This window comes from Boleophthalmus pectinirostris, unplaced genomic scaffold (genome assembly GCF_026225935.1).
Source record: "Boleophthalmus pectinirostris isolate CB_2022bp ecotype Guang Dong unplaced genomic scaffold, ASM2622593v1 HiC_scaffold_20, whole genome shotgun sequence".
Classification (NCBI taxonomy): Eukaryota; Metazoa; Chordata; class Actinopteri; order Gobiiformes; family Gobiidae; genus Boleophthalmus; species Boleophthalmus pectinirostris.
In genome coordinates, this window is record NW_026571153.1 from 31,087,289 (window position 1) to 31,113,871 (window position 26,583).

Genomic DNA, 26,583 nt, shown 5'->3' on the forward strand with positions numbered 1-26,583 from the left:
TGATTTTCATTCTTTATTCATTTAATGTTTCTATTTTTCACTCCTCTACACTGGACTTTTCAAACAACTGTACAGTCTGAGATCAGTTTACATGAAGTCGAGTGGAATAGAATTTTATACACAGGGTTAAATACTGTGGGCTGTTTTAGACGACTTTAAACAGGACTAAACCAGGTCTAAACCAGGTCTAAACCAGGACTAAACCAGGTCTAAACCAGGACTAAACCAGGTCTAAACCAGGACTAACCAGGTCTAAACCAGGACTAAACCAGGTCTAAACCAGGACTAAACCAGGTCTAAACCAGGTCTAAACCAGGTCTAAACCAGGACTAAACCAGGAGTAAACCAGGACTAAACCAGGTCTAAACCAGGACTAAACCAGGTCTAAACCAGGTCTAAACCAGGACTAAACCAGGTCTAAACCAGGACTAAACCAGGTCTAAACCAGGACTAAACCAGGACTAAACCAGGACTAAACCAGGTCTAAACCAGGTCTAAACCAGGACTAAACCAGGTCTAAACCAGGACTAAACCTAAACCAGGACTAAACCCAGGACTAAACCAGGTCTAAAACCAGGTCTAAACCAGGTCTAAACCAGGACTAAACCACGTCTAAACCAGGACTAAACCAGGTCTAAACCAGGACTAAACCAGGTCTAAACCAGGTCTAAACCAGGTCTAAACCAGGTCTAAACCAGACTAAACCAGGTCTAAACCAGTCTAAACCAGTCTAAACCAGGTCTAAACCAGGACTAAACCAGGTCTAAACCAGACTAAACCAGGTCTAAACCAGGTCTAAACCAGGACTAAACCAGGTCTAAACCAGGACTAAACCAGGACTAAACCAGGTCTAAACCAGGAGGTCTAACCAGGTCTAAACCAGGTCTAAACCAGGTCTAAACTAAACCAGGACTAAACCAGGTCTAAACCAGGTCTAAACCAGGACTAACCAGGTCTAAACCAGGTCTAAACCAGGTCTAAACCAGGACTAAACCAGGACTAAACCAGGTCTAAACCAGGTCTAAACCAGGTCTAAACCAGACTAAACCAGGACTAAACCAGGTCTAAACCAGGACTAAACCACGTCTAAACCAGGACTAAACCAGGTCTAAACCAGGTCTAAACCAGGACTAAACCAGGTCTAAACCAGGTCTAAACCAGGACTAAACCAGGTCTAAACCAGGTCTAAACCAGGACTAAACCAGGACTAAACCAGGTCTAAACCAGGTCTAAACCAGGACTAAACCAGGACTAAACCAGGTCTAAACCAGGTCTAAACCAGGTCTAAACCAGGACTACAGCAGGACCAGTAAAAATACATGTTTTTGCAGTAGTTTTGAGAAATAAAGACACCAGTAGTAGTATAAACACAAGATATATTTGTTTAATACTGTGGAACATAGCAGTAGTAGTAGTTATAAGTTTAAACCCCATCCTCCTATAGCCCTGTGTGTCAGATGCCCTCCCATTCCCGTCCTCAGGTCCTTTTTTAAATCACTCATATATATATATATATATATATATATATATATATATATTTTTTTCCCTCTATTTCACTGGATCTATACTTCAAGAAAGACTCTCAAGAACTTTGAATCTCAGTCAATACGACTAGTGGAACTAAACCTCCCCCCCATAAAAAAGACAATATATGATCTCACAGGACTCTCAATTGTCTGTTTTGTTTTTTGCTTTGTTTATTATGTCATATCTGTCCTATTTATAATACATATATATATATCCAAAGTATAAATAAGTCTATATTATATTGTTGTTATTATTATTATTATTATTATTATTATTATTATTATTGCCAACTTAAAAAATATAATACAATTTCTCATATTATAAACTTTAACAAGTGTCCGCTCTTCATTCACTTACCCTATGGCTCTTCAGCGAATCTACTTCTGAACAACTTAATATTGCAGTCAGACCGCCAAGCCAACTACGCGTTACAATAGACTATACAAAGTATTTATGAAATTTTCTGTTGGTTAATGATCATTACATTTCAAAAAGTCAGTGTTAAAGTCTCCGCACAGAAGATGTCCTTTTGCTGAAGTTTTGAGAAAAGTCTTTCGATACAGTCTACAAAACTATCAGTGTTTGACCCTTGCGTTCTGTAAATTGCCCAACTGTTTAAACAATTATGAGTTACTGTGAATATACTAACAATTTAGCGTCTCAGACAGTATTTATTTACGTGTTAAAATTGAACAAAGTTGAGAGTTATTGTGAATGTGTTAAATAAAGTTTGACTGACTTATCTAACTGTTGTGTTTCGTTTAATGCACCTTATAGTCCGGTGCGATTTATATGTGAAAAAAGTCAGAAAATAGACCATTCAATGACAGTGCCCCTATAGGGCACAAAATACGGTAAGTTCCTACATTACACAAAATGGGCTCTTGTGAGGTTTAAGTCATGTTATAATCTTGTTATCTCCTCAAAAACAAACCTTGAGTTGTATATTTTGTTTCATTCACACATATTTGAGTAACTTTTTATTATTAGTCTGTCTACCAATCTCCAAAGCTCAAAATGCTCTGCTCCACCGTGTGATGTCTGTGATGAAACTGTATTTTTCCCCAAATTTCTGCTGATTTTGATCAATAACATTAAACAAGAGTGCATTTTACCATTGCGTAGTTAAGAAGATCACCTCAAAACACAAGAAATGCACAAAAAACAACCAAACAAAAACACATTCACGTTAAAAGGGGCAATTTCAAAGCTCCTGATCAAAGAAACAAATCAAAATCATTCAAAAAAGACACAAGAAACCCGGCCTCTCTTCTTTCAGTTAGGTTCAATGAGCTAAAAAAAAAGTTTCAGGTCATTCTTCACATTCTTCAAGTGTGTTATTTTTGGTTTTATCTTAAAAAAAGGTGTGGGACCTGTTGCTCACGGGTTACACCACTAGAAGGCGCCTTTGGAAAAGCAAGGCAAAGCAAGGCAAGGCAAGTTTATTTGTATAGCATTTGTATAAAAGCAAGTTCCAGTTCAAGTCTGTGTTTAAATCTGCATTTATATTGTTGTGAAAGTCAGTTTGAAATTCCAAGTATTTTCTTACAAGGTCTAAAAGTGTAAAGAGTTCCAAAAACATGATCTTTAAAGGACTCGTGTTACTCTATTTTCTGATCTGTGTTATAATGTTGTTTCTTCATCACAAACAGACCTGGAGTTGTGGTTTGTTTCATTCACATGCTCTTCTCTCAAACAGAAAACACTCTGTTCTACCTTGTGATGTCATGTGGTAATGAATGTTGGGGAGTAACAGATTACATGTACCGGAGTTACGTAATCAGAGTACAAATTATGAGTAACTGTATTCGGTTACAGTTACTGTTTCAGTGAGTGGTAATTGGATAAGTGGAGGTGGAGAGAGGAAGAGGAGGAGGCCGCGTAAAGAGGGTGGTTGGGAGTGTGCCTGCCAGACCAGTGAGTAACAGAAATACACACAGGGAGCATGAAATCCCAGTCTTTTTCAGACATACAAACACTTTAAGACAGAAACCGGTCCACCCAAAGGACAAAATACCGAGCCACAAACAAAGCAATGTGGTCTACTCCATTCAGTGCAGTGAAGACTGCAGTGAGCGCTACACTGGAGAAACAAAACAGCCACTTCACAAGACGATGTACCAACACAGACGAGAGAGCAGCAGTGGACCTCACTCTGCTGTACATCTTCATCTAAAAGTCATGGACCTCTCCTTTGAGGATAGTGAGGTACAGATCTGTGCCAGAGAAAAGAATTGGTTTAAGTGGGGAGTGAAGGAGGCCATCTTTGTTAAAAGACAATCCATCTTTAACAGGAATGGAGGGCTCAGACACTATCTCTCTCCTATTTACAACTCCAGCCTCAAACCTAAATCAAAACAAAAGAAAACATTGTGATAGCTGGGTCAGGCTCAGAGGTGTGAAAGCTCCCATCAGGGGCCTCAATGATTCTGCTAATATTTCTCTCTCAACAAACAGAAACAGTAAACAAGTAGGTGTGATAGTTTCAGAGTAGTTTCCGTGTAGTTGGCTCCTTCAAGCAGATATAAGGAAGTGTCCACCAGCGTCTGACCAGAACTGAAGAACCAACTTGGAAGAGTTGCGAAACATATTTGATCAAAAACAGCTGTTTTTCTTCTTCATTATCACTCTGGCATCACAAAGGCGCCGGTTTGAGAAGTCCAGACTTCTCTTTTTACCCACACTTCTTCCAACTCCTGAGGTGTTCCCAGGCCAGCCAAGAGGCATCGTCCCTGCAGTGTGTCCTGGATCTTTCCCAGGGCCTCCTCCCAGTGGGACATGAACCCCTCCTCAGTGAGCCGTCCAGGAGGCATCAGATGCCGTCCCCTCAGCTGCTCTTCTCGACATGGAGGAGCAGCAGCTCTACTCTGAGCTCCTCCTGTATGACTGAGGTCCTCACCCTGTCTCTAAGGAAACGACACTCAATCTGTGGCGGAAACTCATTTTGACCGCTTGTATCTGCTTGTATCTGTATCTGCCGTCTTGTTGTTTTGGTCAATACTCAAAGCTCATGACCATAGGTGAGAGGAGGAACATGGCCTGAGCAGTAAAGCGAGTGCTTTGAATCATTTTTAATAATTTACAAACATAAAATAATTCAATAGACATCAGTGATATAATCTATTAGGCTCCATATATTTTGGTCAGTGCATATGGCATATACTGTATATATGGCTTGCTTTTTAGTTATGTTTTTATAGTCTTTAGCCATATAATTATTTTTATATTGATCCAAAGCAATATTTTTGAGTTATAAATTAATCTACAAATAACACAAAAAAAAGATGACATACAACACTTCATATCACTTTAACCGTGTCATGCAGTACCAGATCCAGTGGCAGGTGGCGCTTGTGGACTCTGGGAAGATTGACTGTGGAGGAGCGTACATCGGAGGCTGCTGGGTCCTCACGGCCGCTCACTGTGTCAGGTATAAATATAACCTAGAGTGAATGAACAACATGTAGTATTTATTTGATTCATTTATATCTGTTATAGTAATGTTTATGTATTCCTTACAGGCCAAACCCCTCTGCGTTTATGGTGAAGTTCTCTTTGTGGAAGAAGAACAGAGCTCAAAACACAACTGACATCGTCCCAGTGCAAGACATCCACATCCACCCACTGTAAATACATTCAATTCATGTTTTTTTTTTTTTTACTCCTGATGCCCTACCTTAAAGGGCCCATATTATGCTAACGTGTGAATGAAACAAAACACAACTCCAGGTCTGTTTTTGTTCAATAGAATCTTATCACCGCAAAGTGTGATTTGATTGAATAATGCATGAAACTGAAAAGCAATTTTGAGCGTCTGGAAAAGCACATATTAGACTAAAGTATTATCAATGCATTATAAACTTTTTTATTTATCCAAACATGTGACTCTAATAATTAAGCGAAAATTGGCAAATAATGACATAAAATGCAGGTCCAGTTCTTTTTTTTTTTTTTTTTTACACCTGATGCCCTATATTAATGGTGCATTGTGTACCTTTTCGAGTAAAGGGTTGGCTACCTGCTTGTCTTGATGAAGATGGTATTAATTTGTCTGAAATATTCCACAGTGTGGCATTAAACTTGTCCATCTACCATTCTTTGATTATGGGTGTTTTTATTGCTTAAAGAACATGCATACCTACAGTCAGCAGTCCCTCCTCTGACTGGTATCTTGGTCTTGTGGCATCTCCTGCTTGTTTCCATGGAGATACTTAAGTTTAATACCATACTGTGAAACATTCCAAGTAATTATTAAAATGTAGGCTGACCCTGCACCAGGAAAGTGATATAGTGCACCTTTAACAATATATCCTTTTCCATTTATCCAGACATGGGACTGGCAAAAAGAGTAAACTGGCCTCTTAGCTCTTGTAACTACATTAAGTTTAATAAGTCAGTGAGTTTTAGGTGACGCATATGCAGGTCCGGTTCAATTCAATCTCCAGCACAAGCGGATATGCATAAAGAATACACAAGAAGCTTTATTTGAACACTTTAATGGGATGAGATAATTGCACAAAACTACACAGTTATCTTAAAGGTTGAGTCTGGATGAATTTGTAGTAAATTTAAATGATATAATGGCCCATGAAAAAAAAACAACATATCGGTTGATCTTTAGTTTGCAGCCCTTCCACGGTCACAAGCGGGGAAACGGTCAGCAGGAAGCTTGATGACCTACAAAAATGAGTCTGAGGAAATGAGCAATCTAACATGTCATATGCAGTTTAACCTCCTCTTCTTTAGTTACAACGGTAAAACCTACGAGAACGACATCGCTCTGGTGGAGTTGCAGAAGCTCCCGTTTAAAGAGAGGTGTTTCAGAGAGAACCCGGCGGTGCGCTCCGTGTGTGTGCCCTGGACCCCTCACCTGTTCCAGCCCAACCACACCTGCAGCATCTCAGGCTGGGGCCGCACCGCAGGTACCACACACAAGACGACACACCGGAGATAAAGGATTTTTGCATTTTTAAGCTTTATTTATTTTCTCTTGGTCAAAAATGCAGAATAAGATGCTTTACACAACAGAATCTCCAAACACCCTCAGGAGGCATTTGGTGTGATACCAAGTAATACTTAAAGTATCGAACAATCCCAAAACCTGACTTTTGAGCAGGGATGCCTCTTAACAGATCTGACTTGTAACTCTATGGTGAGTATGTATATATGTATATCTAAATATCTGTATTTTTCCAGAGGGTAAAGCGGCTAGGGTCCTGCTATGGGCGAATGTCTCCCTGATTCCTAATTGTGAGCAGCATTATAAAGATCGCTTCAAAGCAGGAATGATGTGTGCAGGTGAGACCATTTTGAAAATCCTTAAATATCTATGTCAAACAGAAGCAGAACAAAACTTAGGACCTGTATCTGATCTTTTAATGACAGTCTGAACGACACAGATCAGATTTTTTCAAATGTGACCCAGACTACTTGGATATGTGCTCCTGAAACCGACACATATCTGATCTTCTGACATGCGACTGTATTCTGTATTCTGCTGTATTCAGGCCAAGTCTGGAGGGGCCTTATTGGAACTGGGCAGTTTTTTAAATGATTGCCAAAGAAATGGCCAAGCACAACTACAGGCGGCCTGGCTCCAATGTCAACAAAAAATAAAGAGCCTAAACACTCAGGCACACAAAGCGGCCATGGACGTGTAACCTGTCCATTTTACAAAGAACTGGACTGTATTTTGGGAGACTTGCCCAACGTTTAGGCTACTTCTGTAGCAATGCTCGCTCTCGCTTCTGGGGCATTTAAAGTTCACCCTGGAGATCACATACAAATCATGTTTAATTGGAAATGAGAACGACCCCCCCCCCCAAAAAAAAAAAAAAATAAATCTGAATTAAGCATTAAGCCCTTCAGTCTGAATGTAGCCTTAGATAGAGCATTATAACACGGTTACAAGCGCAAAAAAGTTCAGTACTGAATGATGGAATGAAGATGGAACCCAGTTTTGCCCAAAATGGTCTCTTAAAGGGCCAGTATTATGCTATTTTCTGATCTGTGTTTTGCCCTTATATCTATGATGGTGATGTCATATGGTAATACTTTATGTACCAGACTAATATGGATCATTTTAGACACACTAATAGTAAAAGAAATATTTGTGAATGAAACAAAACACAACTCCAGGTATATGTTTGAGGAGGTAACAGCATTCTAACATGGCTTAAAGCTCACAAGAGTCAGCTTTGTGTAATATAGGACATGTTTAAACTGTTTGTTGTCACAGGGGATTTGAATGGCTCTGTGGACTCGTGCCAGGGGGACAGTGGGGGGCCCCTGGTGTGTGAAGATGAGCTGGGCGTGTCCTACCTGTGGGGCATTGTGAGCTGGGGAGACAAGTGTGGCGAGCCGGGCTTCCCTGGAGTCTACACACTGGTAAAAGGACGGAGCAGTGGAAATTGCTTGTCAAAAGTTTCTGCCTGGGACTGTTTAAAGATTTTTATTGGAGGCTCCACCACCTGCTTGTCTTCATGGAGGTGTTATTGTTTTGTCTAGAATGTTCCACAGTATAGATTAAACCTGTCTGTCAGGAAGGAGACAAGCAGGTTACAGCACTACGCTACATTACAGGTCAGATCTGTGGAGCATCGCCCCTATTCACAGAAAGAGTGATTGTATTTTGGAGCAATAGAAACACATGCAATAATAAATGTTAGCTGTGTATGTTTAATGTCATACCAAGGAACATTCCAGGCAAAGCAATAACATCCATGGAGACAAGCAGGTAGTGGATCCTCCATCAGAAAAGTGACGCAGTGCACCTTTAAGCATCAGGTTAATTTGTTTTGGGTCTAATGGAGCTTTATAAACTTTATAATGTAATAAGTAGATTTAATGTTCAGTTCTGCTTTAATACCGGTGGAGGGCATATAAAAGTCATAATTATGAGTTTTAAAGTTGACTTTGAATCTGCCCTTGCCATACAGGCACATGGGTATTTTTCCTGGAGAAGCCATCCTCTGGAGAGTTCAGGACAGCTTCATTCTCCACAAAGCTTCATTTGCTTGTTAATGAAGTGAATGATGTAAAAAGACAAAAATGAAAGAGATATCCACACAAATCCCATATGAATGACTATGTGCAAAGTGTCCATCTCTGTTAACTGAAAACTGTGACATTTTGATGCTATGTGAAGTGAATTAGCAGCAACTACCACCGCGGCAGCTGTGCCCAATGCAATAATACAGTAAAAACTGACCACTTTTTTACACCCTCACACTGGTAAGAAATATGCCATAAAAAGTGTCATCACATGTGCATCTACACATGTGCTCTACATGTTGAAATGTCCATGCGGCCAAGCTTATATTGGCAAGACCACAAGAAAACTCAAACAAAGAATAAGTGAGCACAAGATCTCCATCAGAAGGAAAGACCGGGACTATCCAATAGCAGTACACTTTAATGATCAGAGACACGATATTAGTTCTTTCCGTTTCTGTGGCATTGAGCATGTCCTCCCTCCAATCAGCTCAGAGGAGGGGACCTTGACCGGACACCTAAACAATGGGAAGCATTTTGGATTCATACTCTCCAAACTTTAGCTCCAAAAGGACTCGATGATGATTTCAATCTTAGCATTTTTTTTGTAGGCATTTGTTATATCATGAAGTCTCTCTCGTTTTGGAGTGAGCTATATTTTAAGATCCATTGATATATATATATATATATATATATATATATATATATATATATATATATATATAGATGTGTATATGGCACGACAGCATTATTTTATAGTTGGGTGAATATACACTATGTCTATATGTATCCAGATATTCTTCTTATTTTTCTATTATTATTCAATGATTTTTCTACTAATGATTAATATTCCATTATTATTATCATTATACTGTATGTTGATTGTCTTTGTTTTTTGAATTATGGGATTTTGGTACACTGTTTCTTTATGACCTGTCACCCTTGGGTGCTTGCCACACCCTATTTAAGATGGCCACCTGAGCTTTCATTCTGTTTGCTTGACGAAGGCCTAGTGCTGAAACGTTGCACCGTTTGTCCTGATAAATCTCACAATTTACAAATAAGAGTGTGCGAGATTTTTCTCTGTGTTCTTGGGCTGCTCCCTCTCCTCCAATGCACACATTTCTAGTAATTGATGTGCAAAGTTCAAATTTTTTTCTGAAGTGAATTAGTAAAATAACTAACATTTTCCTTGTATTGGGTTTATACATTGCTTCTCCAGAAAAGTGGTCAAGTGGTCGTACCAGCCCGTCTACTTACATGGCAGGTTCAGAGTCAGTTTTAAAAAACTCCTAATTATGACTTGAAAATGTATAATTATGAGTTTTAAAAACACATAATTTTATCTTCTTGTGAGGCTTTTAGTTTTTATTTTTTGGCAGAAATGGGCTTCCATGATGTCTGTTAAAGTATCAATAGTGAGTTCTTGGTTCTAGTCATTAACATAAACTGCTGTTTTTGTTCTTGTTTCCAGGTGGCTCATTTCTACGAGTGGATCCGAATTCACACTGGATGGCCGCTTGTCACACAATATAATTCTTAGTCCTCATGTTTACATTTTTCCAACATTGTACGACACCAAATAAAATAGAACTGGTTAAAAAAAAAAGGTTTTACTTGTTTGTGTATTGGGTAGAATAATAATTTCACAATGTGTCTTGATATTTTCTGTTTTACCTCAATGGAGAAATGTGGAGCAGAATTTAATCCTACTTGTCCTCGTGCTCTTTAAGGTTTTAGAGTCAAAGATGAGCGATCACTCAAGCAAGCAGTGAATTGGTTATTAAATGTTTCAGTAATCCTTTATTATTAGTCTGTCTAGATCTCCAAAGCTCAAGATGTTCTGATCCACCTTGTGATGTCATTTGGTAGTAGTTTAGTAGATGTAATTTCTTAATTTCATTAAAAAAAACAAACAAACAAAAAAACAAAACAAAACAAAAAAACACTGAATATAAAAAGCTTTCAATCAAATCATTTTATTTATAGGAAACTCTGTAACATAAGAAATCTGTCCCAACCCCACATTCAAAGATACAATTTTAACATAATACTTCTGAATCTTAAAATTACAGAGACACATCATAACATAAAGTAACTCAGATTTGGATGCTCTAAACTTATTTATTTCCATGGCGACAAGCAACTTGGCCAACTTACAGGTCAGATCTGTGGAGAGATGAGCCCACTCACAGAAAGATTGCATGTTTCTCAAGGGATTTTTGAGCTAAAGATACAAATGCAGTGCTAGGTAAATATGTTTAATGGCATACTGTGGAACATTTTAGTCAAAGCAAAAACAACAGCAACAGCATTCATGATTTAAACATGTGAAATAAACAAAAAACAAAGAGTTGTGTTTAATTAATTAACAAATTTATACATTATTAAAAACTAGTGTTGTCACGATAATACTAAGGAATAGACTTGATACTCAATACCAATTCCAATACCACAATGATAATAAAAACACTCTTCTTTAGGCAATTGAATGCCATTTTCAACATTAAATGTAGTAGTAGTAGTACTTTTTCTATTCCCATGTACTACTAGCTTTTGTATCGACTAAATGGTCACATTTTTACACAGCACTTTTCCATCTTCAGGGCACCCAAAGTGTTTTACAACACGGAACCACTCACCCATTCACACGCATGAACACAGGAGCCCACACATCACAATATAATATAATAACAAAGAGCAAAAAGTATAAATGGTAATAATAAATTCTAAATATGTAGCCAAAAAGAAAGCAAGAGACAGGTGTCAACTAAAACATAATTATTTAAATGTAAATGTACAAGTCAAAATAAAATAAGTAATAAAATATACAATCTTAGCTATATACAAGAGGTCAAAGGAAGACAGTACAACAATGTTATGATGATTGACAGGATGTAGGGAGTATTATCTGTTACATAAGGGTGAGTTGTTGTACAGTTGTAGGGAGTATTATCTGTTACATAAAGGTGAGTTGTTGTACATCTGTATGGAGTATGGTATGACTGTAATCCTGTGTACTGCCGATTAGTATCAGATTTTTATGGTAGCCCATCTCCGTCAGTAAATAAAAAATAAAAGCCTCACAGAAAGTCATAACTATGACTTTTATACTTTTAAAACTAAAAATATAAAAAAAATTCTGACTTTCTATGAGGCTTTTTTTAAATTTACTGGTGGAAATGTGCTTCCATAAATTTTCAATTAAAAACTCCTTAAAGGGCCCATCTCATGTAAAATAACTCTTTTCACATTGTATCTTCTGCACATATACAAACACAATACTGGTTTCTTGGAGAAAGTCACAGACCAGGAACTATGAAAGGCCGACTATTGCTCCTCCCCCCGCCCGTCCTGAGAAAGCACAGGCTCCGCCCTCCAAACGTGACGTAGGCGACGAGTGAGCCGCCCTTCCTCCGCCCATCTCAGGGAGGGAGGGGGAGACAGACGTGCACCCTGATAGTGGTAGAAATAAACTTTTATTCATCATGGAGATACAGCGCGTTCAGCCGCATGTGTTGGACCCGGAATCAGACGAGGACTTTGAGGAGCACGAAGCTCAAGCACCACGTCCACATCAGCTGAACATTACTGATTGGTAAAGTTTTAATAAACACTAGTAGATCAACTTATTATATTGCGTACACTGCAGTGTAGAACAATACACTGAGGGGGGCAGGTGTGAAGCACTTTCTGCTATGTCAAACGCATCATAGGTGTATCTGCTGCGTCATCGTTGTAGCAGCTTTAGTTCATTGTCTCGTGGGAGGGTGGCAGAAATACGCTGCAAAAAAATGCCAAATCAATCTAAAAAACACTTTGGCGACATATACAAGGCCCACAGATCACTCTTAGAAGGTAGAAAGGACTGAAAAGTTGATTTTGCATGAGATGGGCCCTTTAAAGGAAATTGAGTAGACCGTTGTGAGCTTCCTCATTCATCTTTTTCATTCACGCAACACTACAGTGACTCCGCTTCCCTTTTGGGCGGCGCGCTCACCCTCCAAGGCATGCTCGGCAAATTCTGCACTAGCCACTCCCCCCAACTGCTCCCAGGACTCGCCCCTTTCTCCACCTCCCAGCCCCCGACCACCCAATCACATTTCTCCGTTTCCCCTCCCTCTTTTTCACCTTCCTCCCTCAAAATAACACTGTAACGCTTTTTAGACATGCCTGAGTTAGCTTCTCGGCTAACTGTGCATTCTGCTAGCACGTGTTTAGCTTCAATTTCTTCTTCTTTGCTAATTTCGTGATACACTGCCTCCTTGTACATTATTTTTTCAACATTTTGTGCTTCTTCTGTCCAGGTTTTTGGTCCTAAATTAACAAAACACTCAACTTGATTCACATCCTTAGATACAAAAAGCATAGTTTGATATTTTGCCTGTTTCTTGTCAATATCTCTACAATAACTCAACATTTTAACTTGCTCCTTGCCAGCTATGATACATTTTAATGACTTATAAACCCCTCTGTACCAAAAATACAACCTAAATGCAGTTACTAATGACGAAAAAGCGGAAACTACACAGAGAAACGCGCAACTTACAAAGAGCCAAAAGCAAAAAACGGTCCTAGCTTCAAGAGGGCTCGCACTGTCGCTACTTATGTTGTTGCTAATTATACGACCTTCATAAACTCCTGGAGGTGACATTGTAAAAGTTTCGGGGGTAACAAAGGTTGTCTGTTGTATTTCAGGTGGGATTGTTGTGGAAAAAGTTGTCGATATTGGAGAAGTTTGTGGCATAATAGTGAGGAGAGCTGTAGAAGTTGTCAATATTGGAGAAGTTTGTGGCATAGTAGTGGGGAGAGCTGTAGAAGTTGTCAATATTGGAGAAGTTTGTGGCATAGTAGTGGGGAGAGCTGTAGAAGTTGTCAATATTGGAGAAGTTTGTGGTGTAGTAGTGGGGAGAGCTGTCGAAGTTGTGGTAGGGAGTTCAGTTGTTAGCGGCACAGTCGTTCTTTTGACTCTTCGTCCATCCCCTCGCAGTGATCCCCAAATATCAGACCAGTCTACTGTGTAAGATTCGTATATTGTGACAATTTTGTAATAACCATGAGTCCAAACTGGAGTAGTGGGAACTGCAGCAGTAGTAGCAGCAGTAGCAGTAGTAGTAGTAGTAGGCTTAGGAGGAGTGGTAGTATCAAAAAAATGGCTTTGCTCAGTGGGAGTCAGTGGATTACAAAAGTCCGATTCTTCAAGTTTGATCACAGACTGACCTTTTAGAGACCGTGGACTGTCACAAATCTGAAAAAAAAAACATTGATGTATGTAAGGTGTATTTATTGTATTTTTTGGACTATAAGGTGCACCGGATTATAAGGTGCAATATCAATAATGTTGTATTCTCTTGTGTATTTTCATACATAAACCACACCGGATTATAAGGGGTATAACACTTGAGACTGATCCCTTAGCCCAGGCGTCCACGATCTATTGGAAGATCGTGGCGTAATTCGCCTGGCGTTGCCTCCCTGTCTTGGTGAATGTGGCTTATGAATGTGAATGTGATCGGATCGTTTAAGTTTGTTTTTTATTTCCTACAAGAACAACTCAAATATGCAATGAGTAATAATGTGTTTAATGCAGCTTTATGCACATTTGTTTACGTTTTACAGAGATGAAACTTAAAGCCACATGACACATTTGCATAAACTATAGGTGCTGAAAAATAGCTTGCTTCATGTGCATTGATGTGGTCATCTTTTGTTGGACTAAAGCACACGACTTACTCTGCGAGGGTCCTGACTACAGTAGCCGTAATGCTCAGACAATCCATCAAGCGGAGTGCCTTCGTAGCTTCATAGCGAGTCATACTGAAACATTTTGCGAGATTTTTGAGCACAGTGTACCACATAAAATCGATTCATCAGTAAGCACAACCAGAATTAATACATAGGGTGCACTGTTGATTTTTGAGAAAATGAGAGGATTTTAAGTGTGCCTTATAGTCTGAAAAATACAGTATTTGTAGTGAGCACTGGACTATATTAAACAGCCCAATGTTACGCTATTTTATAAAAATGTTATAATGTTGTTTCCTCATCACAAACAGACCTGGAGTTGTGTTTTGTTTTGTTCACACGTTCAACATTGCATATTTAGACTGAGTTCTTCTCTTAAACAGAAAACACTCTGTTCCACCTCATGTAGTAACACAGGACGTGCTCCACTGTGTTTTTAAACTCCGTGCACCTTCACTAGAACCATTTAGATAATTTCAGTCCTGGAATTGCCAATCTCTACTGAACAAAAGGTTAAAAAAAAATAGCTGCTGATGTGAAAACTACCACTTCATGATATCACAAGTTGAAACAGAGCATTTTGAGCTTTGGAGATGTAGAATGTGAATGAAACAAAACACAACTCCAGTTAGGTTTTTGAGGAGGAAACAACATTAGAACATATCTAAAAGTTCTCAAGAGTCAAATAATATGGGGCCTTTAAAAAAAATGTGTAAAAGCTGTAGATCTCACCACACTCTCTGCATCCGCCGAGATGATGGGTCCATCTTTCACATAAACGTTGTAATCGTACTCCTCCAGATACATGCGCAGGTAACCAAGGGAACAGGAGCAAGCCCACGGATTGGCCGAGAGGTACAGATAGGGCACCTCGTTCTTCTGGCTGAACCAGTTATCAGGCAGCACCTTGATCTGACATACATATATAAAAATACATAAAAGAGTCTTGTTTGGCGAAATGTATATTTATAACAGGTATTTATCCCACTAAATTAAAGGTGCATTGTGTAACTTTTCTAGTGGAGGGTTCATCAAATGCTTTTCTTCATGGAGATGTTATTGCTTTGTCTAGAATGTGTCACAGTATGGCATTACTCAGTGGCTGAGCATGAATTTCACACCTAGGCCTTCACTAGTGCCCGGTCTGAAACACTCCACTCCTCAATAACTATTTTATGGTTATAAAAGCATCTTATTGAACAGAAACACAGTATACAGAGCTGTGGAGATTCCGTGCACGGAGAAGTGAGGAGAGGCGGGGTGCGCGGTGCACAGAGAAGAAGTGAAGAGCGCTGGGGTGCTAAACCAGGACTAAACCAGAACTAAACCAGAACTGTTTGCCGGGACTGGCCCGAAGGTGCGCCCGCGTAGTCGGGTGACCGCAGACAGGACTCCGCTCAGTGCTGCGCGCCACATGGGGCTAAGTGCAGCTGTCGCCCGATCGTGCTTTGCAGACATGCTCTCGCGCTCTCTCTCTCTCAAGTCCAAGATTAGCCCTGGTGTAGTCCTGGTTTAGACTTGGTTTAGACCTGGTGTAGTCCTGGTTTAGTCCTGGTGTAGTCCTGGTTTAGACCTGGTTTAGTCCTGGTTCCGCTGCAGATGCATTTTGCTACTTTGGCTGGTTTGCTCTCTGACTGTCCAATCAGCGGCTCTGAATTCGGTGACGTCGTACACCTGATAAAGGCCCTGGCGATACCAAATCAAAATCTGATTGGTTGAAGCAACAGTTTCATGGACATTTAATTTGTGTTGGAGGGCCTGCAGAACGCACTGTGAAGGCCTCAGGGACACTTCTTTGACTTTGACTCTGCCTAGCAACAAGTGACAGCTGAAATGTGATTGGTCAAATGCTTTAATATGAAAATGCATGTGGGGAAGCAGCACAAGCAGCAGAAATGCTCTGAAAGGAAGCAAACAGAACATTTGGAATTATTTAATAATAATTAACATCAGTCTGTGATTCAGATATTTTTTTTTGGCCAGCAGAGAAGGACTTGCAGGCCCTGACGCTCCGCCACTGACATTACTATATAACTTGATCTGGTTTGGTCTCCATGAAGATAGAAAGGTTTTTTCTAGATCAAACCAGATCAATTTACAGGTCAGATCTGTGGAGAGGCGACCCCACTCACAGTCACAATGTCTGTTTTTATTGGTATTTTTGAGCTATAAAACCACCTGTAATTGAATACATGTTAGCAAGATCTGTTTAATGTCATACTGTGGAACATTCTAGGCAGAGAAATGACATATTCATAGAAACAAGAAGGCAATGGACCCCCAACCGAAAAATTACACAGTGCACCTTTAAGTCAAAATTAAAGAATGATAAAAACTGCAAAACTACAATCCTCCAATATAAAAGAGCTGTTTTTGTGCTTGCCTTGTTTCCTTCCAAATACAGCGTCTCTATGGCCTTCAGAGGGTGCATCATGCGCGGAGGGAGAGTTTGGACGTGGTTATTCGACAAATCCAAGATCTAAACAAAGTCAGAGTTAATTTAGTCAGCTAAAATTAAAAAGTGACATACTTTAATATTTTACTGCCATATTGTAAAGAGAGAGTATTATTAAATTGTTTATTTTTCTACCATGTTATAACCTTGTTTTCTCATCCAAAACATGCCTGAAGAGGTTTTAGATGTCATCCATGCACGTTTGAGTCATTTAGCGATCTCTTTAAGGCCCTATTCAAACCTTCCTTACTGTTCAGCTGTAAGATTTGCCCATGAATCTTTATGTTATAATTTAGACATTGGGTCAGTCCATATGAAATCAGCTGCCCTCCCCTATGAGCCATTACAGATTTGGCTGATTTTTTTTTTTTAATGTCTAAAATCACCAAATGAAAGAATCTCAAATTTTAGGTCAATCCCTTGAGTGAGGGGAGGACAGAATGTGAGATTGACAGGCGGATTGGTGCAGCTTCGGCAGTGATGCGGTCGCTGTATCGGACCGTTGTGGTGAAGATTTACCGGTCAGTCTTCGTTCCTACTCTCACCTATGGTCATGAGCTCTGGGTAATGACCGAAAGGACGAGATCGCGGATACAAGCGCTTGAAATGAGTTTCCTCCGCAGGGTGGCTGGGCGCTCCCTTAGAGATAGGGTGAGGAGCTCAGTCACACGGGAGGAGCTCGGAGTAGAGCCACTGCTCCTCCACGTCGAGAGGAGCCAGTTGAGGTGGCTCGGGCATCTGTTCCGGATGCCTCCTGGGCGCCTCCCTCGGGAGGTGTTCCGGGCATGTCAGGAGGACGCCCTGGGGAAGACCCAGGACACGCTGGAGGGACTATGTCTCCCGGCTGGTCTGGGAACGCCTCGGGGTCCCCCCGGAGGAGCTGGAGGACGTGTCTGGGGTGAGGGAAGTCTGGGAGTCCCTGCTTAGGCTGCTGTCCCCGCGACCCGGCCCCGGATAAGCGGACGGAAATAGATGGATGGATGGATCCCTTGAGTCATTCCTGAGTTATGGCCCATTGAAATTTTGGGGCCATGCTCACTTTTTCAGATGCCTTAACTTATTAAGTATGTTTGACCATAACTTTATAAAAAAATAGAGCTTGGATGGTAAAATGTGTATTATTGTAGATTCATAGATTATAGTAGTCATAGATTCTCAATCTGTTGTCAAATCTTGGGTATCTTTATTAAGGGGGGCACTGTGGGCCCTCAAAAATTTGGTTGCTGTTCAATTTTTTTTTGAGGACCAAGATCTATTTTACTCCAATCAGATATTTACAAATGAACTGTTGAACCTGAATATTTGAGAGAATGACCATTTCTGACAACAATCTCACACTTTTCTGAGCTTTCATGTGGATGGTGTAGAGTCCCAAATCTGGTCACAGATCAAATGTGATCTTTTTGGCCCCTTCTGTGGACCCTTGGTTTCCCATGTGGGCAAATTTTTACCAGAGAAACTTTGGCATATTCTGATTAGTTTAAAGTAATAAAAACATCTACTATTAACTTCCTTCATTTCAAACGGAATTTTTGAAAATGAGCTCTCACAGGTCGTTTTTGGTGGAGCTTAGGGACTTTTCCACCTGCTAGAAAACTTAAATTATCTTTAATAGACTTAAACACTATTTGCTTGTTTTAAGGGAAGACAATTGGAGATTATTTGTGGCTACATTGTTTGTGATGGTTTTGGTGGCACAGTAAATGGCTCGGCTGCAAGGGACAAGTCTTCAGACAACAGCAATCAAATATTGACCACACTCCAGATGTTTGAGTGGGTTTCACAAAACATAAAGAATGTAAATTATTATTATTTTTTTTTACAAGCTCTAAATAAAAAAGTGAGCATGGCCCCAAAATTTCAACGGGCCATAACTCAGGAATGACTCAAAGGAATGAGCTAAAATGTGAGATTCTTTCATTTGGTAATTTTGGAAATTTTTTGAAAGGTTTTCAGCCAAATCTGAGATGGCTCATAGGGGAGGGCGGCTGATTTCATATGGACTGACCCCATTTTAAATCACTATATTCATCTAAACAAGTCTGCTGAAAACGGTGCTGTTCAATGGGAGCTGACATTGCTGTAAATGTCATGACAACAACGCGCCAAATGCTGTGGGCCCCTCCTGTAGACACGTCACACTGGAGAAGAGCACTTTTTATATTTGGACCGAAACTTGTATCACTGATTAAGAAAATAAAATTGGAGAAGGAAGAAGAGAGCAGTGGGCGTGTACCATGAAGGTTAAAACAGAGGTTGTTTGGCAAAATAGCATCTCGAAAATAAGCGATTAAAGATGACTGAGACATGCATGAATCACTCCAGATACAACTTTAGAAGGTTAGTAAATGGTTAAAAAACTATAACATGGTTAGAAGTTCTGATAAGTTGATTTTACAGAATAAGTTTGCTAAACTGTATCAGGCACCTCGAGTTTACTGAGTCCAGAGAAAGACTGGTCCTCAAAGCTGGACTTCTAGAGAAGCAGTGATCAGGAAGCGCTCGGAGCTGATTGAAGCCCAGACGAAGCACTGCGAGGCTGGGCAGGATCGGAGCATCACTGTGGGTGAGGGAAGGAATCTGGATATGCAGGAGACAGGTTTAGAAGAGAGATCTCAATTCAGCAATTCAAACAACTTGTTCAAGAAACTCTGCCAAATCTTAGTATGCACACTATAGTATCTTGAGAGATTGGCGGTGGTTGGTCGGGCAGATGGTGCAGATTGTCAGCCATGCTTCTGTCAGTCTACTCCAGTATCTTACTACCACACTTTTATGGGTTTTTCATACGTGATAAGTGCAATAAAAAAATTTATAATTTGGTGTTTTGGTTCAAGATTATTATCCAATCAGAAAACAGAATGGGTTGCCAGTTTCAATGGGAAATTTCATTGGTTTAAAGCTAAAAAGCCTCTCTCTGATCCCTAAAACCCAGCACCTACACAATTATGAATCAGTGCTCATGCATGGTTTTATTATCAAATATTATTATCTCTAAACATGAGTTAACTATAAGAGAAAATAATAATATGCATAATATAAGTAGACCTGGTTTCTGCTGAGGTCGATCTCGTGGATCTCGGTGAAAACAGTGAAAGAGGTCCAGGACGGGTGTGAGAACTGGTTTTGAGGAAACAACAAAACCTGACAGAAAACAGAAAAATGACACAGGAAGCATTAGACACTTCGCTGGACTTTTATCAACAGGAAGTGGCCAAGAGCTGTCAAATCAATCTGCCCATACAAGGCAACAGGAAATGCTCCACTCTTCACAGATAAAATATGTGTATTCAAGTTTACAATATTTTATATTTCAAGGTATTTTCTGTAACTTTTCTGGTAGACATGTTTTTGTTTTGCCTGGAATGTTCCACAGTAATGTCATTAAACTTTTTATATTTTTCTTAATGGAGACAAGCTAGTGGTGCCATTAGCCCAAGTTGCAGGTCAGATCTGTGGAGAGGCAACTCCAATCACAATGAGAATGGCTGTTTTTAAGATATTTTGCTTGCAATTGAAAATAACTGAAATAAAATACAGTATTTTCTGCATTTTGGGCACTCTGGGTTATAGAATGGTCTATTTTCAAACTTTTTTCACAAATAAAATCACACCGGACTTTAAACGAATCACAACAGTTAGATGGGTCAGTGGGACTTTGTTTGTGGCGTTCACGGTGACTCTGGGCTTTGTTCAGTTGTGGCGTGTAGGGAGGGTGCTGTCTGGGACCGCTGGATTGTCGGCGTGTTTGCAGTGACTCAATTGTTCAGTTGTGTCTAGAAGTGGCACATTGCACTCGCTTTTTCGGTTCGTTCCTCCGTTCCGTTCCTCAGTCGCTGTCTGCTCCGTGCGTGTTTGCGTGCTTTACTGAAGTCGTGCTGGGACACCCGAGTGGATTCATGTATAGGGCGCTCTGGATTGTGGGGTGCACAGTCGTTTTTTGATGGGGTTGGAGGTCTAAGAACGCGCCTTATAGTGCGGAAAATACGGTAATTAATCTTGGCAATATAGTTGGCATTTCAGTCCAGGCAAAGGAATAGCATCTCCATGGAGACAAATGGGTAGTTCCACCTAAAAGCCCTCCAGCAAAAAAAAAACCCAAAAAACACTCAATGCACCTTTAAAGGTCTTAGATTGCACAAAATTGACTCTTGTGAGCTTTAAGCCATGTTAGAATGTTGCTACCTCAACAACCCTCAAAAGTTAGCAGCTATCTTTTATATTTTGTTTAGAAAAAAATTTAAATTCCAGGACTGAAATGGTCCAAATGATTCTAGTGAAAATGTATGGAGTTTAAAAACACAGTGAAGCCTGTATTACCATATGACATCACAAGGTGGAAGAGAGAAGAACTAAATCTGCAGGAGTTGTGTGTTAAACATTTGTGAATGAAATAAAACATAGGTCCAGGTTTGTTTGGGGGACGAAACAACATTTGAACATAGATCAGAAAATAGTGTAATATGAGCCCTTTTATAGTAGTAGTGCGTTTTCTGACCTTGGTTGTTGGTTCGATTCCCGATGGCACGTCTCTGTAACCTGCTGAGGTGCAGTTAATCAGTGGTCGGTGATCTTTGTCCCTGCCATCAACGCAACCCCTCACTGTTGTCTCCACGGCAACGGGAGCAAAAAACAAAAACGTGAGATGTAGAAGAGAGACGAGCGGAGAGACGGAGGAGAGGTGCATCATGGGTCAGAGTCTGGGTCAGGACTGGCTCTGAGAGAAAGAGGAGAAGAGAGAGACTCAACTGAAACAGGAAACTGAGAGTCCACTGATAACAGCATTACACTCTGTAATGTCTTTCTAAAACAGTGGAGTCAGTGATCACTCTGGCTTTGGAAGTACAATTTCCCATACTATTTTCCCATTGACTTTTCAAAAAAATTCAAATATTAAAGGTGCATTGTGTGCACCAATATTTAACTTTTCTTAGCTCTTTAAGAGTTCCAAGAGTCAATTTTGTGTAATACAAGAGCTTTAAGTGTCCTGCCCAAAGACACAACACCAGAATGTAGTGTGTTTATGTATTTATCTGAACCTTTTTGTTGAAAGAAAAAAACACCAGATACTCACTTGTTATTTTGATTATATCTTTAACTATTCAGAAACTGTCTCTATTCTTAAGGGTTAAATACTGTAAAAACAGAACTGTGAATTACATAAGTTACTCAAATATTTGATGTTATAATGAGAAAATATTTGAAAAAAAATTTAAATATAAATGATAACATTATTTTTCTACCAGGTACTGATCGGTTTGAAAGGGTGTAGTTTTTTGGATCCAGACAGCAGTGTGTGCCAACAGATTCTGTGCACAACTGGAGAACACAAGGGAATATGGATGTTGTTCTCAAGTTCAAGAGGAACAACTGAAGCACATATAGAAGTGATTAGACAGCCTGCAATAATTATTTGTTTATTCTATCTATTTATGTTTGTGTTTTTGCACTTGTTTCTTACGTGTGCAGAAGTGAAAAAGAAGTTATAGTTACAGTATACAATAACTTATTTATTCTAATTATTTGTTTGTGTATTTAGTTATTTCTTTGTAGAGTTGTGTTTGCAGACTAAAGTAAATATATACAGTATTTAAATGTATACAGTGTGCAGTACTTAGAGTTACTCTATTTGTGTTTTTTAAAGTTTTTTTTATTGGGTGTGCTTGTAGCGAGACTGAAGTATAAAAGAAGTTACATGGTGTGCAATACTTTTTGTGAAATATTTTTATATTTGTGTTTGTACTTAAGTATTTATTGATGCAATGTGCATAACCATCTGTTTTATTTGATTGTACTTTCATTATAATGTTTAGTGTTTGTTTGACAATAACTTGGTACCATTTTGAAAAAGTCAACTCACTGTACCATTGCTGATGTTCTGGTCCAAACTGTGCTGTGCTTTGTACACGTTAATGTCATTTTGAAGGGAGTATATACTGAGACACACAGGCCCAAATCCTGGATGGTTCACTGTGCATGTAGGTTGGCTGGGGTCTTCTTCCATTCTTGCTGTCACCTACCAAATATATGATCAATAACATGAGTGGGCATAACATACAGTAACTGAAAACTAGTTTTTGGAAAGCAAACACACCTTGGGGGTTTCTTAACAGCATCTGTTCTCCACCTGAAGACACGAAATAAATAAAATGAACTACAGCAATTGCAGACTTTAGCCAAAATGACAAGCTTGATTCGCTATAACATCACATTACATTTACACATTCAGTGAGGTGTGCACTTGTAAACACATTGTGTCATGGTAATAGCATAATCATGTATAAAGATATGCAATAAATATATACTCAGGACAACAAATGTAAAGTTGTATCAGGTCCTGACACAAAGTGCCATAGTTATTCCAGGAGTGAGGTGCTTAATGCTGAGGACACAGTCTACTTATATGTGTCAATCAGTGCTATTCTTTAAAGTTACTGTATGCAGGATTTGTGTGGCTCTGGATGAAATAAATCGAGGGGTTTCTTGTCAAACTGTTGTGGCCCTCTTTATTTTTAGTGTATCATTGTCCAGCATAGCATTAGATTTACAAAATGTTTATTACGTGGTTGTTAGCATATAACTTAATTTTGGTGCTAATCGCTACGTCAATGAACTATGCAAAAAACAATTCTACATGTGGCAATGTTTTGTATCGAGGCTCTGGTGTTACTCACGTGTAGTTGAGTGGTTGTAGGTCTCCAAAACACTCCTGGTATTTCATAGTTTGCGGTGATAGATGGCTAACGCTAAGCTAGCTCTCATTAAAAAACGAATTGGGGCTAACACTGGGTCTATACAGGTCTATTTACATGTCATCCAAATCGGTATCTTACATTTTACATGGATGTGTGTTTAGCACTTGTATTGTAGGCTATAGATGTTACGAGATCAGTGTTTTGGGGTGGAAAACAGGGCAACTTCCATTTTCATCCTTCAGTCTCTGGATGACTCCCTCCTCTGTGTTACGCTCCCTCAGCCCCCAGCGGTGCCTCCAAAATGTTGTGCCCTCTACTCCTACAGTGTGGGAGAGATACGTGGTTGCTTTTTGTAGACAATGAAGGACAGAGACGCAGTTCACGTCCTTACTCCATGACTTTATTTCAAAAAAAGAACGAACTTGTAAATATGTAATTGTACAATTTTTAGCATTTATACTTTTTGTCCCAAATGAATTATCTTTTAAATGTAACAGAATGATATAAATAAATCATGTTTTTAACAATATTTTAAATCATTGACTCACTTTTTTTTAATTTTTTTTTATCTGTTACATATGGTCTGTAAAACGCCAAGTCGCTTCCGTGCTTACGTCAGTGCGCACGTGCGTGCTGTTGTTATTTTTGTTGCTATGTGCGTTTTTTGAACATTGGAATCTTTACAAACTTTTCTCCAGACGAGAAACTGCACACCTAAACTCTCTCTGAATATTTTTACCTACACGAGCCGGATCTTTGGATTATTTCCAGCAGACTTGTACTGACCGCCCTCTCACTCGGACTACAAGACTTTTTTGGACGGGGAACGTGAGGTTTGTGAGTTTACATGTTCATATTTTAATCGCTTCGGGATTTTAAGATGTTACACAAAAAACAACCAATACTGTAGCAAATAACCCTTTTAACAATACCTAGATCATGATTACGACGAGGTTATTCAAAGAAATGTGCCCTTGTGCATTCATGCTTTCCTTTTAATGCAAAATTAAAAACAGAAGGCAACAGTCAGAGATGGTACTCATGTTAGCACACCCAGGCTACATCTAGGCTAACTTGTCTGCGCTCAACAAATACAATAGATACAATTGACCTTAAAATGTGACAAATTCACCGGATTGGTTTAGGATTCTGTAAGGGTTCAGCTCTAACTTAGTCCTGGTTTAGTCCTGGTTTAGTTCTGGTTTAGTCCTGTAGTGTAGTCATGACAGCCGGAGATGAGAGGCAGCTAAACGTCTGTCTGTCCGTATTGAAGGTAAACGTGGATTTGCCGTGTGTTTTGGAGTAAATTGTATTCACTGTTTACCTCCTGTGAGTAACATCAGCGTATCTGACAGAGCTCCTGTAGTAAAGTCGTATGTGCACCGTGGTGAAGTTAGTTTCACTCAGACGTTGGATATTCAGTTACACAGCAGAGATATTCATTGGCTGTGCCAATTTAATTCAATTTAAATGTAAGAAAAGTGAGTGAGAAACATTTTGGTGTCTACAGTTTGTCCCTGTGGGTTTGCTGTGCTCTTGTATGTGCTTCCTGTTTGTTCTGGTGTGTGACACAAATGTTTCTCCCCACAGGTCTGTGTGAGCCAAGGCCCAGTACTGGTCCAGGCCTCTGTGCCTCCAGGCCCCCAGACCCTCAGACCCCCAGACGTCGAAGTCCAGCCCCCCACCTCCAGAGCCCAGACCTACAGCACAGGACCTCACTTCTCATAGTAACACACCCACACCCACCCACCCACCCACACCCACACCCACACCCACCCACACCCACACCCACCCACACACACCCACACCCACACACACCCACACCCACACCCATACACACCCACACACACACACCCACACACACCCCCACAAACACACCCACCCACACATACACACACACATAGACACACACACACATGTCATCACCATACGCTGCTCGTATCGCGCCCCCACGGGGGCCCGCCGCTCCTGTCGCACCCACTCCTGCTGCTCCTGCCGCACCCCTGCCTTCTCCATCTTCTAGGGTTCGCCGCGTGCCGTTACTCATCTGCCTGCGACGTACTGCTCCTGTCATGCCCCCTCCCGCCGCTCCTGCCACGCCCACCCCTGCCTCTCCTGCTGCATCTCCGCCCGCTGCTTCTGCCAGGCCTCCGCGCACTGCTCCTGCCACACGCCCGCCCGCCGCTCTTGCCGCGCCCGCCGCGCCCGCTGCTCTTGCCGCACCCGCTGCTCTTGCCGCGCCCGCCGCGCCCGCTGCTCTTGCCGCGCCCGCCGCGCCCGCTGCTCTTGCCACACGCCCGCCCGCCGCTCTTGCCCGCGCCCGCTGCTCTTGCCGCCGCCCGCCGCTCTTGCCGCGCCGCTGCTCTTGCACACGCCCGCCCGCCGCTCTTGCCGCGCCCGCCGCTCTTGCCGCGCCCGCCGCTCTTGCCGCGCCCGCTGCTCTTGCCCACACGCCCGCCCGCCGCTCTTGCCGCGCCCGCCGCACCCGCTGCTCCTGCCATACGCCCACCCGCCGCTCTTGCCGCGCCCGCTGCTCCTGCCACACGCCCACCCGCCGCTCTTGCCGCGCCTGCTGCTCTTGCCGCGCCCGCCGCTCTTGCCGCGCCCGCCGCGCCCGCTGCTCTTGCCACACGCCCCGCCGCCGCCTCTTGCCGCCCCGCCGCTCTTGCCGCGCCCGCCGCTCTTGCCGCGCCCGCCGCTCTTGCCGCGCCCGCCGCTCCTGCCACACGCCCACCCGCCGCTCCTGCCGCGCCCGCTGCTTCGGTCGGCCGAGCTGCTCCTGTGAGGCGTCCAAAACCCGTCTCTGCTTCTACTGCTCAGCTTGTCCTTCCTCCTCGTGTGACCCTCACTCCTCCTCCTCCTCCTTCTCTTAAGCCTTTCCTGGAGCCTCGTCCTTTGCCCTTCTTCTCTTCTCTTGCCAGGCGCCCCAAGCCCTCTACACCTCCGCCTACTGTTTCCCTCTTTGCTGCTCCTGTCACGCACCTGCCTGCTGCTCCTGCTTTGCCTACCCCTACCTCTTCTGCTGTGTCTCTCCCTGCTCCTGCTTTGCCCCGCTCTGCTCCTCCTTCTAGGTGTCCCCGTGCCGTTCGTTGTGGGCGTTCCAGGTACAGCCCTGTTGCTCCTGCCAGGCCCCCCGCCCGCTGCTCCTCTTGTTTCTCTTCTTGCAGC

The 26,583-nt window shown here is 41.3% G+C and overlaps 2 protein-coding genes across 3 annotated transcripts; one reads left to right on the forward strand and one right to left on the reverse strand.

Annotated features, from left to right (window-relative positions):
• Positions 1–2,152: 2,152 nt before the first annotated feature.
• Positions 2,153–10,142, forward strand: LOC129409724 (complement factor I-like). Its single transcript, XM_055156247.1, has 8 exons — positions 2,153–2,194; positions 3,388–3,444; positions 4,854–4,957; positions 5,049–5,153; positions 6,274–6,449; positions 6,724–6,825; positions 7,766–7,914; positions 9,995–10,142. The coding sequence occupies exons 1-8, from the start codon at positions 2,153–2,155 to the stop codon at positions 10,061–10,063; spliced, it is 804 nt and encodes a 267-aa protein (XP_055012222.1). The 3' UTR covers positions 10,064–10,142.
• A 341-nt stretch (positions 10,143–10,483) lies between these two features.
• On the reverse strand, positions 10,484–24,192 carry LOC129409680 (platelet glycoprotein Ib alpha chain-like). Of its 2 annotated transcripts, XM_055156168.1 has the most exons (9): positions 23,395–24,192; positions 22,815–22,847; positions 22,586–22,736; positions 21,219–21,437; positions 19,769–19,864; positions 19,149–19,300; positions 16,649–16,744; positions 14,998–15,177; positions 10,484–13,768 (listed from the first exon to the last, which is right to left on the reverse strand). In XM_055156168.1, the coding sequence occupies exons 7-9, from the start codon at positions 16,697–16,699 to the stop codon at positions 12,482–12,484; spliced, it is 1,518 nt and encodes a 505-aa protein (XP_055012143.1). In that variant the 5' UTR covers positions 16,700–16,744; positions 19,149–19,300; positions 19,769–19,864; positions 21,219–21,437; positions 22,586–22,736; positions 22,815–22,847; positions 23,395–24,192; the 3' UTR covers positions 10,484–12,481. The 2 variants fall into 2 exon arrangements, with proteins under 2 accessions (XP_055012143.1, XP_055012144.1); XM_055156169.1 differs by lacking the exon at positions 23,395–24,192 and having other exon boundaries at positions 22,581–22,736; positions 22,815–23,323.
• Positions 24,193–26,583: the final 2,391 nt, after the last annotated feature.

What these genes read in the sequence shown, in the direction of transcription:
- LOC129409724 (XM_055156247.1), top strand. Translation starts at nt 2,153, where the DNA reads ATGAGTTACTGTGAATATACTAACAATTTAGCGTCTCAGACA. An exon ending in ACGGCCGCTCACTGTGTCAG is followed by an intron (nt 4,958 to 5,048) that starts GTATAAATATAA and finishes TATTCCTTACAG; the next exon opens with GCCAAACCCCTCTGCGTTTA. An exon ending in AGCAGGAATGATGTGTGCAG is followed by an intron (nt 6,826 to 7,765) that starts GTGAGACCATTT and finishes TTGTTGTCACAG; the next exon opens with GGGATTTGAATGGCTCTGTG.
- LOC129409680 (XM_055156168.1), bottom strand. Translation starts at nt 16,699, where the DNA reads ATGATGCACCCTCTGAAGGCCATAGAGACGCTGTATTTGGAAGGAAAC. An exon ending in TGTATTTGGAAGGAAACAAG is followed by an intron (nt 15,178 to 16,648) that starts GCAAGCACAAAA and finishes TATGTATGTCAG; the next exon opens with ATCAAGGTGCTGCCTGATAA. An exon ending in CGGCGGATGCAGAGAGTGTG is followed by an intron (nt 13,769 to 14,997) that starts GTGAGATCTACA and finishes TTTTTTTTTCAG; the next exon opens with ATTTGTGACAGTCCACGGTC.